The 12,886-nt window shown below is 56.0% G+C and overlaps 1 protein-coding gene across 2 annotated transcripts in view; it reads left to right on the top strand.

Annotated features, from left to right (window-relative positions):
* The window catches only part of KIF13B (kinesin family member 13B), a 198,080-nt gene extending 190,918 nt beyond the window's left edge, over positions 1-7,162 (top strand). The window contains exons 39-40 of one of the 2 annotated variants that reach the window (XM_059372373.1): positions 2,998-3,955; positions 6,417-7,162. In XM_059372373.1, the coding sequence (XP_059228356.1) occupies positions 2,998-3,955; positions 6,417-6,706 (1,248 nt within the window). In that variant the 3' untranslated portion in view covers positions 6,707-7,162. Of the gene's footprint in view, positions 1-2,997; positions 3,956-6,416 lie in introns of those variants that run through there. The other variant, XM_059372380.1, reaches the window with a different exon arrangement.
* The last annotated feature ends 5,724 nt before the right edge of the window (positions 7,163-12,886 follow it).

Raw genomic sequence — 12,886 nt, forward strand, 5'->3', positions numbered from 1 at the left:
CCTTTCTAATTCAAGACACTTTGGTGTTCATGTGCTCCCCCTCCGCCAATCCCCTGCGAGTGGTGTTCATTATTTTGCTGAGGCAGGCCTGCGGCCCCAAGGCCAGTGGGACAGAGGGAGACAGAATCTTTCTGGTGAGGGCTCCAGATCTCCCACAGCCTCTGCAGCTCACGCCACTCTGCTGTTCGTCCGGTGATTTTTGCAAGGTTAGGCTTTCCCAGCAGTCTCTCGAAGTGTCAGTGGTAAAAAAATAACCTAAGGATGGGAGTAGGTTTCCACTCACCTATCAACTCCAGTCAAGTGGGAGCAGCTTCCTGCAGTGCTTTCACGGAAGGAATCAGGCTGCGCTTGGGCTCAGCAGGAAAGAACCGTGCAATCAGGGCTCGCCTTCTGCCACTGTGGGTCTCTGTTGTCACTGCAGATCTGACCTCTGATACCTGGTTGTCACTTACTGGAGGCTTTGGATAAATCCTTGAACCTTGCTGGGCCATGTTATAAAATGCATATGGTCAGACTTCTGGCCTACATCAAGGGATTCATGTGGAAGCAAATGGGATAATGACCAGGGAAATCTAAGGCACTGTCACTGGACTGTTACCTCCTCAGGACGGGGTATAGCTGGCCCTTAGACAACTGTCTGTGTGGCAGTGATGAGGTATTACCCACCAGGGGAAAATGGAGCACCCACGAGTCCAGAACCAAAGTTCCTGTTCAGATTCCAGGCTCTTGTAATTTTGTTTGTGTATTCTTCCCTGCCTGGTCAGTGATATTGAAAATAAAATAGAAAAGAATAAATAAAACACATACAAGTTGCAAAAGAAAAATGATTGAAGGATTGCCTAATCTTTTAGAGTATTTATGCTGGTGACAGTTATTGATCTATTGGATTTAGTAAATTTTGCAGCCTAGAGATCCATCACAAAAATGGGCTGTTAATCTCAAGAGGTGCCGTTAATTTCGTACCCTGAAAGTGTGCCTTGTGGGGAAAGGAGGGCCTCTGGAGACAGGAATATAAATGACAATTCACGTGAAAATGCATGATTTATCAAACTGCTGAGTTAAGCCAAGTAACTGTAAGAGACTTATAGATCTCAGCTGTTTCCCAGTTCAAATAAATCCTGTATTTCAAATGGAAAGTGGCCATTCCTGTAATATAAATAATCTTTCCGTAAATATTGGAAAACATATTTCTTTTTCTGAACAGCACCCTTCTCCAGTGCTCCAACCGCATTCCCCATTCCTGCTTTCTCCCTTGCCCCGTCATTGTGAATCGGGAATAGAAAGGGAATCTGCTCCCTTGTTCAGATGGCTCCAGTTACCAACAAGGGAACACCTTAGCAGTACCTCAGAGACAGTAGAATGTGGATGAGCCGAGGCTGTTGTCATTCCCCAGGCGATAGGGCCCTGTGTGCATCTCTGCCAGTGTGACTCAGACAGGTGATCCCCAGAGGGGGAGGCCAGCCTCTGCGGCTTTGACCGCGCTCACCCCCTCTTCACAATGGGGGATGTGGCTGCTCAGCTTGTGTCTCCCTGGATCAGGGGGCCCCCAACCTGTGACATGGGACTGGCCTGCCCATCTCCTCTTCCACCAGACTCCCTGCTGGGAGCCGCAGGTCAGCCACCAGGCCTGAGTGTTATTCCCGGCTGTGCTGGTGAAGCTATGCTAAGTCCCTTTTTCCTCCCCCAAGCAGATCCTTGTTCTAGCTCTGCAGGAGAAAGGCGTGAAGTCCATGGGGGCAGGGGATCTGTGGGAACAGGGTTCTGAGCCTGAGTGCAGCCAGGCCAAGAATGCTGGTGGGTAAGGAGGGGCTGGAGATTTAGTGTGTACCTCCTGGTTGCTGCATCTGTGGTGAGGGCCTTTTCCTGCCTTGTCAGGCCTCACAGACCCTCGTATGCCTTCTTGCCTACCACCAAGTGAGCACTGTCCCACACCAGCCGAGTGTTCTGCTATTGAACTCAATTCTGACACTCTCTACCCAGGGACGGCGCCGGCGTCCACAGGTTAAGGCCTCAGGCCCACCAGACTCCCCCCACTTTGGATGCCAGTTGTACGCCCCAGTTGTGACCTGTACTTCTGAACAACCGGCTGTAGATAAGATTTTTCCATGAGCTCCACCTAAGTTGGATTGATTTGTTAGAATGCTTCACAGAACTCAGGAGAACCATTTTACTCACTAGATCACCAGTTTACTCCAAGGGGTAGGACTCAGGACAGCCAGATGAAAGAGAGGCATGGTGCAAGGTGTGGGGAAACCCCGTGGACGTTCAGCCTCCCTGGGTGCCCCGCTCTCCCCACAGGTCTATGTGTTCATCAGCCTGGCAGCTCCCAGAAGACTGTCCTTCTGGATTGTTCTGGAGGCCTTATTACACAGGCACGATTGAGTACATCTTTGGCCAATTATGATTAAGTCCCCTGCAGCCCCTCTCTGTGTCTTGAGGCCGTGAGGCTAAGCTCTCATCACAAGGGTGGTTCCCCTGGCAACTGGCCTGCCATCCTGAGGTGCAGTCCCAGAGTGCCCGCTTTAGGGTGAACTCAGGTGTGGTTGCAGGGGGGTTGTTAGGAATATCAAGACACCTTTCTTGCCGCTAACATTGAGGAAACCCAAGGGTTTCAGGAGCTCTGTGCCAGAAACAGGATGAAGGATATGTGTTTCTTAGGGTGAGTGGCGCTATTACAGACTGTGGTTAGACTCCTGAGTGTGTACAGAAGGGGAGGAGGGGGAAGTGGCAGGCCATTGGCCGCCTGCTGAGCTCTGGGTGCGTGGGAAATGCAGCAGCCGCCTGGGCCATGGTGGGCTCTCGGCGTTGAGTGCGGGTCAAGAGCCCGGACCAAGCAGGGGCCCCGGTACGGCCCCAGGGCTGCCCCAGTGCACGGCCACAGCTTTCTGCCCTCCAGGCCGCCGTGTTTCCGCTGGCAGAATCTGTCACGGTTCTTTTGGAAATGAGCCGCAAACTTGGCATTTTAACCAGTTATCCTTGCACCCTCCCCTGCTCCAGGCTCCCAGTGTGGCCCCGGCGGTGACCGTGCCCCTGGCCCCTGTGAAGCTCCACGACAGACCGACTAAAGCACCCACGCCGCAGGCTCCGGAGGTGCAAGAGGGGCCGCCCAGTCCCCTGAGCGAGGCCTCCAGCGGCTACTTTTCCCACAGCGTGTCCTCCGCCACGCTGTCCGATGCGTTCACCCTTGGCCTGGACGGCGCAGCCGCCGCGAGTGGGCAGACCCCTGGCTCGCCCCCACTCACCCTCTTCCAGGCCACCCCTGAGACGGAGCTCCCGCTTCCACCCGTGGCTCCCGCGGCTGACAGTGACCTTCCTGCCCGCCCGCTCAGCCGGAGCTGCCTTCTGTCGCCGGTCCCGGCAAAGCAGGATGCGTGGAGTGACAGCAATGCCTCCTGCGACACCAAGGAGCCGGTGTTCTCGGAGAAGGAAGAGGCGGGCGCACCCCCGACGCCTCTCCCCACTTGCACCCCCCAGAAGGAATCATGCAGCCGGCAGAGCGGGGGCGAGGTTTCCCCGGCCACCGAGCGGCTGGGAAGGCCCGAGGACCGCGAGAAGCCGGCCTCCGGCTCAGAGCTGGACATTTCCAAACCACAGGTGCCTCCCGACCTCCTGTCTCTGTCCCCTGCTCCCGCGTCCCCGTTCAGAATCCAGAAGGTGCGGACCTCCGAGCTGAAGTCCTTTACACGCATGCTGGGTGGAGACCCCAGCTGCTCCTCGGGGGCGGAGGAGGACCTGCTGGCTTCGGGGGCGCTGGGTGATGGTGGGGCACGGGCACCAGCCCTGGGAAAGCTGGAAGTTTCCTCGGATTCCGAAGAAGCCAGTGAAGTCCCAGAATGGCTCAAAGAGGGAGAATATGTCACTGTGGGCACCAACAAAATGGGCATCGTGAGATACATTGGCCCCACCGACTTTCAGGAGGGGACGTGGGTCGGAGTGGAGCTGGACTTACCTTCAGGTGAGTGGTGCTGCTTGGGCCTCTGGTTCCCTGCCTGCAGTGACTCAGTTAAGGGTGGGGTGGCAGAGGAGTGCTGGCCCTCGCCCAGCACTGCCCGGAACCTACTCTGGGCACCTAGGCTTTTATTTGACCTCCCTGAGCCTCCAGGTCACTACTTTTCAAATCAGGAATAAGAGTTTCCTAAGTGTTCTCTTTGCTTAACCTCCAGACATTTTTCAGAAACTTAAGACATTAATTGAAAGCTACTTTTAATTTGGTAATGAATCTAAGCACTTTTTTTTTTTTAAGTCACAGAGGCATCTGCTCTTGAACTGTGACAGTCTGACAGTAGCTCTGTGTGCTGTGTCTGCTCCGATTGCAAACATGGGTGCCTGTGGGGGTGCTGGGTGCCCGGGCTGGAGAACAGAAGGTGGGTGATCTAAGGTGCTTTACAGGCTCACCCGTCTCTTCAGTCTCATTACAGAGCGGGACATTCTGCCACCGACTACATTACTGTTTTCCGAAAAACCAGGGCCACAACTTAAGGAATTACTTGGTCCTTCAGATTTATTTATTTATTTATTTATGAGAGAGAACCCGAGCAGGGGGAGGAGTAGAGGCAGAGGGAGAAGCAGACTCCTTGCTGAGCAGAGAGCCCCACATGGGGTACCATCCTGGGACCCTGAGATTATGGCTTGAGCAGAAGTCAGTCAGCTGAGGCACCCAGGCGTCCCCAGATGGTTGTTTTTTTTTTTTAACAGCTTTGTTGTGATACCACGTCACATACTGTAAAGTCTGTTAAAAGTGTACAGTTTAATGGTTCTGATATATTTACACAGTTGCACAGTCATTACTACAGTCTAATTTTAGAAGAGGTTCATCAATCCCCCCCCCCGCCCAAAGCCACATTTCCATTTGTAAGGTAGCCTCCTCTCTAAACTCCAGGTAACCAATAGTCTATTTTTGCCTCTCTAAATGTGTATGAAGTGTCCCAGTCTAGACTTCCACATAAAGGGGATCAGGCAGAAGGTGGGCTTTTGGGACTGACTTCTTTCACTTAGCATGATTTTCCAAGGTAGATCCGGTTCCATCTTCTGTCAGTGTTTCATTCCTTTTTATGGCCAAACACTAGTCCGTTGTGCCCACCTTGTGTTCATCCGTTCATCACTGGCTGGACATGTAGGTGATTTCCACTTCTTGGCGATTGTGAATAATGCTGTAAGTTGTAAGTGGTTCCAGAAGAGGCATGTAGCTGGAATAGTTTTTAAAGGAGAGTCTGCTACTATGTGCAGAGGAATTGGGAGAGAAGTCTGTATCTGCAGTTGACTGAGAATTACAGAGGGAGGGGCACCTGGGTGGCTTAGTGGGTTAAAGCCTCTGCCTTTGGCTCAGGTCATGATCCTGGGATGGAGCCCCACATCGGGCTCTCAGCTCAGCAGGGAGCCTGCTTCCTCCTCTCTCTCTGCCTGCCTCTCTGCCTACTTGTGATCTCTGTCTGTCAAATAAATAAAATCTTAAAAAAAAAAAAAAGAATTACAGAGGGATTAACAAATAGATGAGTTCATCCAACAGTTCATATTAAGCATCTGCCATGTTGCAGACACTGTCTTGGATCCCAAGGATACCTTGGGGAGCAAAACAGAGTCTGTGGTTTCACTGGACTTTCATTTTAAGAGGGAGAGAATTATTTAAGTAGACAAATAAATAATTAAAATTTGATAGTAATAAGTATCATAAAGAAAATGAAATGGGTTGAGTGGGCAGGATGGTGGTGAGCCCGGAAGCAGGGACCCAGTGCTGGGGGTTGGTGTGTGCGCCCTGGGAGCTGTGTGATAGCAGTGGCCCAACCTGAGAGGTGCACTGAGGGGACCTTTGTTGATAGACAGCAGAGGTGGGGGGGAGGGCAGGTCAGATGTGCAGAGAGTGAGCATAGAAAATTCATGACTGTTTTTGCTGCAGAGATCGGGTTCCCCACCAACCCATCCCCATGGCACACTGGCATTTAGGGGTCACGAGGGCCCCTGTCCCTCTGCTCTCTTTAGTGCTGGGTTCTCATTCTTCACCTTAATGCATTTCTTTTGCTTTTACAAAGGAAACTTCCTCACACCATCTCAATAACATCAAGTGTGACATCTAACTAGCTACAGTGGTTTAATTTGCCAGTTTCCATCTGATAAGTTCAGGAAAAGTAATCGTTCTACCCACAACTCCATCCTAGGTTTACGTGTGGACCAGCCAGGTTGAAGAAGGTCCATGCCCCAGAGTGGGGTGGGATTGGTGACTTGCTTGCACTGGGGCATTGAAATGGCAGGACCTGAGGCTACCTGTCCTTGGGGACCACCATGTGCTGCCCCGAGACAGTCCCCCCGGCCCCCTTTGCTAAACAATGAGTGCCTGTGCCCCCCAGGGAGCTGTCAGGCACACAGGGAAGGGAGCTAGGGTCCTGGGAAGTCACCTCCGTGTGCTCTTGTCTTCCCCTCAGGTAAGAATGACGGCTCCATCGGCGGGAAGCAGTACTTCAAGTGCAACCCAGGCTACGGGCTACTGGTGAGGCCGGGCCGGGTGCGCAGAGCAGCAGGCGCGGGCCGGCGGCGCAGCGCGGGGCTCCGGCTGCAGGGTGCCCCTGAACCCCGCAGGAGCAGCACTCTCACTGGCTCCGCCACCAACCTGGCTTCTCTGACGGCGGCTCTGGCCAAGGCAGAGGGCGCTATGGCGCTGAGGGCCGACAGGAGCCAGAAGAACCCCGAGAACCGAAAATCCTGGGCCAGCTAAACCAGTGCTGGGCGCCACCCACCACCCCCAACCCTGGGTTGCCTCTTCCCGGGCTGCCAGTCTGCTTCCTTCTGCTTCCCAGGCAGAGGCTGACGGGGAAGGGGGGGGGGTGCCTTTTCTGAGCCTTGCCAGTGACAGCCCTGGGGTGGAGTTTGGACCTGAGTGGGCAGGGACACCTCAAACCCCCTTCCGTGGGGAGCATGGCGAGGTGTCCTTTCTGCACGAGGCAGGGCTGCTGACCTCTCCCTGCTCCTCCTGGGACTCTGGAAGCTTCAGGTCTTCCTCTGCCCAGAGAATGGGGAGGTATCTCTGCAACGTAGAGGGGTTGATGGTTCTAGGAGCCCAGAGCAGTCCTGGATTGTGAGTGTCAGTGGGGCCCATGCCTGGGGTTTTCCCCTAGGGCTGTTGTTCTTTTTTTCTGTTCCGATGACCCCATTAACATCTTAACCATCCCAGTGCCTTTCTCTCCCTGCAGAGGTGGGGCCTCCTCCCTGTGCCTCCAGAACCAGCACCCGGCAGACCCATGCTGGTTCTGGCTTGCTCCCTAGGCTCACTGTATCCCTCTGACCCCCGGAGTCTCTACACCAAGTAACAAGCTCCCATAAGTGCCTCTCGCTGGCCTCCTGGGGCTCCTGGCACAGGGTCCTGGGTGCCCTAGCAAGGGGCTCTGGGCCCGGCCCCTCCCATCTTCCTCTCTTCTTTCCACAGGGTTTCTTAGGGCTTTCTTTGTGGTTGTGTTAGCGTCTTAATACCTGCAAAGTGTTTTCTCTTTACCATTTATTCCCTTAACAGAGTGCTTGGAATATATTTATTTATATTTATTTTTTCAAAATCCGAAATCACTCGCGAGCCACAATCGCCTGCCCAGGCAAGAGTGCCCAGGGCTTGCCTTGCACATCAGCAGCCTGTGAGGTCGCTCAGAGGATGCAGGTTCCCTGAGGGGCGAGAGGGTGATGCCCCTCCTTATGTCATGACTGATGCAGATACACAAGTGGCCTTCCTCTAAGGTAACAGTGACAACTTGGAGAATTACTTTATTGTGCTTCCACAGTAACGAAGTCAGAGGCATCACGACGTTATTTGGTGCAATTCTGGTTTCTTGGAAGGACCTTAGTTAGACTAGTTTCACTTATTGGCAGTTCTCTACCCTGACTCCCTGACCCGAGCCTGGGGGACCGTGGCCTTGAAGGGCTCCCCACATTCCTGCAGCTGGCCTTTGCTGAACCACAGACATGGCCCGGACAGCACGAGCCCTTCAACAACATTCCCCGGCTCCTACCCTGGAGTCTTTTCCTGCAGGGCGCACTGGGGAAGGCGTCTGTGGGGGCGGGCAGAAAGCTGGACCCTTGCAGGCCTGGGTGGTACGGTGGCCCTGAGGGGGACGTGCTGGCTGGGCAGCGGGGCCGCAGGGTGCTAGGGCGGATAGGGCCCTTCCATGGCAGAGCCGCTGCTTCTCCTACTTCCTGCAGCCCTAGTCCAGTGACCACCTGCCCTGGGCGTCCTCACCAGGGTCTGATGGACCCCAGCCGTCAGCAGGAGCCTGGTGGACACATGGCTGCTCAGGCCCAGAGTTTCGGGTCAGGATTCCTACAAAGCACTCCTGGAAGGCCTGTTTTCAGTTCTCACGTTTAGACTCTTAAAAAACGATGCTCAGAACGGCTTTTCTGAAAGGTCTCATTCTCTAGGGATTGGAAGCCCCTCCTGAGCAGTAACTCCAGGTTCCCTGCCCCTGAGTGAGGCTGTGTGGGGCCCGCGGCCAGCTGGGGAAGCAGAGACCCATGGGCCCCCCCAGGTGTGGACTGCTGCAGGCTTGATCCCCCCCCAGGGAGGAGCCCGAGATTAATTAGCTCCCATTAATTACACGTGGCGGTGCCCGCCAGCCGCTGAGGCCCAGCTGTGCGCCAGGTGGAGCGCTGCCGCTCCCGCCCACACCACCACCCCCTCCCGGGCCCGCGATTGGACCTCTGCCCGGGAGGGGGGTGGTCCACGCTCGGCGCCTTCCCCGGACCTCTGTCTCGCCGGCCCAAAGCGCGAGCTGCCCCCCACCCCCCGAGGATGGGGCCGGAGCTACACCCCCGGCATAGCTTCAGCTCCGCAGATGTTCGTGGTTGCAGAGCTGGAAGGAACTTCTCAAGGGGAACAGGCTGAAACCGAGGAGAGTTAAGCGCTGCCTTCCAGCTTGTAGAAGCGCCAGCGTCCCACTCCCAGCGCGGCGCTCTCAGCTGTTCCAGAAGCACCGGCCCCTTCTCACAGCACCCTGGCTGCCCTCCCACCGCCTGGAGCCCCGGCGCTCTGAGCGCCCAGCTCCCCCGGGACCAAGCCTTCGCCGTCCGGTCCTCGCCCGCAGGGGGCCGTTGGCCCTGCAGGTCGGTGTCTCAGTTCCTCCCGTCGTGGCGGCCACGAGCGCATCGGGGCTGGTGGTGTGCTCCCCGGAGGGTGTGAGGGGGTCCCGCCCGGGGCGGCAGCTACGCCCCCGCGGTCCTGCGTGCTCTGGGCCTGGGCTCTGCGCTTCTGCTTAATGTCCTTCCCGGCGCAGAAGTCTAACAACCGGTGTTTAGTTAGGACTCGTCTCTGTGGACACCAGCATCCGTGTGGTTCATGGACGTAGGTCCCGCCACTGCCCCTTTCTCTGAGGGGAGCAGCTCTTGCTCCCGTAGCCTCAGGTTACCTGCCTGTGGGCCCACGTCACCCACAATGGAAGGTGGCTTGGCCCTTCACGATTCTCACTTACCAGGCAAAATACTTGCTGGAGCCCAACTGCCGGTATCGTGGCACCGACCACGCTCCATGGAACCGTCTGGGGAAGGTCAGTTGGGAGGCGAGGGCTGTGGTTCTGGCTCTGTCCCTAGGGTTAGTTCAGATGCAGCAGACCGTGATGGAATTCTGGGCTGGAGCAGGGTTTTAGGGGCCAGAGCTTGCAGGGACAATGGAAGAGCCTGGACAGACTGAGTTCTGAGCAGCCCTGGCATGGGAGGACTTTCCAGACCACCTCTCTCTGCCATGCTCCCCACCTCCCCTTTGCCAGGGGCCTACTTTTTAAACACAGGGGCAAGCGTCCTCTGCCTGAGATCCCCCCCCACCGCGCCTTCCCATTCCCTGCATCTCTGCCTACCCCATGGCTTCGGGCCATGCTGGGCCTTGAGCACCTGACCGAGGGCCGGCTGGGCCAGCTCTGTTGCCTTCCTGGGTGGGAAGGTTGTTGTCCTCCTGGGAGGAAGGTGCTACGGCAGCATCTTGCCAGATGTTTCCTGCGAGTGGAGTGAGCTTTGGGATCCATCCCGCAGCATGTGAGAGAGGAGCTGGCCGTCCCGTAGGTCTTCTTGGGCTGTCACCACGGCTGGGTGGTCACCAGTGCCCAGAGAAGCGGGTGTGGCTCTTGTGCCCCAGCTGTGGCCCCGCGGGCACCCTGGCAGCCATGAGGGCTGGGCCGGATCCTTGTAGGGACAGGGTTTGCGGCCCTGAGCCGCCTCTCTTCATGCTCCAGCACCGGAACTTCCCGTCCAGGCCAACGTGTCGCTGGATAACTCGGGGTGCACGTGTCACTCCGTTGCAGTCTGCTGTCATCCTGGGCAGCCCGGGGTAGCCCCGCTCCTTCCCAGGGAGAGCAATGCGAGTCAGATGGAGGCCCGTCCTGCTTGGTCTGTGGCCTCCGCTCTGGCTGCTTGGTGCACAGTGACATGAAGCAGTGACACGAAGTAGACGTGGTCACTAAAGCCATAGCCCAGGCAGTCCCCACAACCCAGCATTTATTGGGCCAGAGGTGCCGTCTTTTGGGTCGTGTGATCATGGGAGAGGGAGGAAAGGGCCCCATTTCCTGTCTTCTGTTCTCCCCTTATGGGCGTTATGTTAAGCGATGTGTCAACGCTAGGATTCCGGGAGGAATCCGGGTTCCAGCAGGTCCCAGGCTCTGGAATTGGGGGTGACAGCAAGAGGGGATGGGCTGCCTGGCCACAGGTGCAGCATGAGGACTTGTCAGAGGCCAGATAGGGGCTGCAGCGGGGACAGCTGTCCAGAATCGCAGCCTGGCCAGAGGGCGCGGGAGCAGAAGGAAGCACAGCCAGCGCGTGTAGCTAGGGCCAGCCATGAAGGGCCTCGTGTGTTTGCTGAGAGATAGGAGCTTCCGTTGAGCTGTGAATGGGACCCTTGCAGATTTGAAAGGCTTTGGGTGTTTCCATCCCCCATTACTCCCCTTCCCCTTCTCCTCTTGGCTTAATGTTCCTTGTATGTGAGGCCCACAAGAAGTTCAAGGGTATTTATTTTCTTGGCTAGGATTAGCCCTACTTGCCCGGGGTCGCTTGAGGCCTGCGTCTTGGACAGGGAGTGCCCAAGGAGGCAGCCATCTGTCTGTCGTGCCTTACCCTGGGGACGGCAAGTGCAGCCTGTCTTCTGTGCCTAAAGACACTGGCTCGATGATCTCCACAGGTCTCTTTCTCTCAGAGAAGTCCGTCGTGCCTTCAGCCGGACTACTGACACTAATTTTGTGGGGAGGGTCTTGGAACGTCTCCATGTGCGGAGTTCTGTAAATAGGATGGGTTCACATATAATGAAGTGGTTCTGATTGGGGGACTGTATTGATTTGCTGCACATGAAATGGGAGTTTAAAAAAAATCCAAAGACTCTGTAATGAATTGTAAAGACTGAATGATTTGTATTATAAAATGAACTAAACCTCTGTAATTTTGTACCATATATGCCTTCCTCTCTTATGACCAGCAGCCTCTAAATAAAACCCGATTTCGTGCCTATGTCTGAGGTTGGTCTTGTTGCCTTTCCTTCCGTGAACCCAGACGTGGTGGTGTTTGCGCTCATTGTAGACTGTCCCACAGGGCAAGGGATGGCCTGGGTCCAGGGCTTTTCAAGATTGAGGCTAGAAGAGGGAGGTTCAGGGAGACAACAGGTCCCTGAGCGCATGTCTCCGGCCCCTCTGCTCTTTGTGGTTCAGACTGAAGAACCAGTGGAAACTTTGGGGTTGCCTTTGACCCCGGGTAATGGGAGCTTCTGGGCAACTGGGAGGCAGCTGGCCTGGGGGATCTTGGGGAGGTGCTGGGACAGGCCGCTTCTCTGGAGCAGGATGTCCCAGTGCTCAGGCCAGGGCCCCACTGCCTTGATCTACAAGCTCGACCTCACATCAGACCCCTAGCTAGGGAGCCGGGGACGTGTTCCATGGCTGCACAGGCAGTTCTGGGAAGGAGGTGATAGTTGTGGACCCTAGCAGGGCTGGGCCGCATCCCCACAGGCTGCGGAACCCAGTGTTCTCTGTAGACTCCTGCTTGTCCCCATCAGGACGAGGCTCAAGTCATCACCCAGCATGGTTCACAATGGCACTTGGTCGGGGTGGTGGGTCCAGCCCCTCCGACCTGGGCAGTGGGGAGCAGGTCTCCTCTTAGATGGCCTGCGGGGACCAACTTGAGGTCCCTGAGCGCAGCCCGGCACCAGACCGGGACAAGGCCAGCCCAGGGTGCTGTTTCCCCAGGGAGCCGACTCATGGGCAGGCCTGCACCCGCCACTCGCGTGGCCCTCAGCTGATGTAAATGTCCTTGCAGATGGAGAGGCCCGATTGGTGGTGGCCACCAGTCAGGGCACATGTTTGCAGGAGTTGTTTATATTCATAAGTGCCAAAGAGTTGTTCTCAGAGAAAGTACTGCCAAATTATGACAGAAATTTGGCAGCCAGGAGCTGCCCTGCTCTGAGGCAGGAGTCTGAATGTAAAACTGATCTAGCTCCTAGGATAAATCCTCATTTTTCGAGTTGCTACTCGTTTTCTTGAGATGAGGAGAGACCTTCTTGGTCTGCCTGAGGCGGTGGGCTTGTTTCAGTTGTGCAGACCTGAAAACGGGCTCCAGGGGACACGTCCCATTTAGTTCGTTCAGTCAGTCACTCGCTGAGTCACTCAGTGAACACTTGTGTCCTTGTCCTGCACCAGGTCTCATGCAGCAAGCAGTGCAGACAAGTGATCCTGATGAGACGAGCCCCACAGCCGGGTCTAGAGGGCACGGGGTCGGCAGGAAGGGCGGTAGGGGCTGAGGGGGTTCCCTCCAGTGTGGTGTGTTTGCAGGTCTCAGAGGAGAGAAGTTGGGAGGGGGTATGGCTGGGCAGGCGGGTGTGAAGGAAGCAGAGAGCAGTCTGGGCCCAAACAGAGGAGCGTGAGGGGAAGATGATTCTCGGCATTCCCGCCCCCAT

The sequence above is a fragment of the Mustela nigripes genome, chromosome 1 (assembly GCF_022355385.1).
Source record: "Mustela nigripes isolate SB6536 chromosome 1, MUSNIG.SB6536, whole genome shotgun sequence".
Classification (NCBI taxonomy): Eukaryota; Metazoa; Chordata; class Mammalia; order Carnivora; family Mustelidae; genus Mustela; species Mustela nigripes.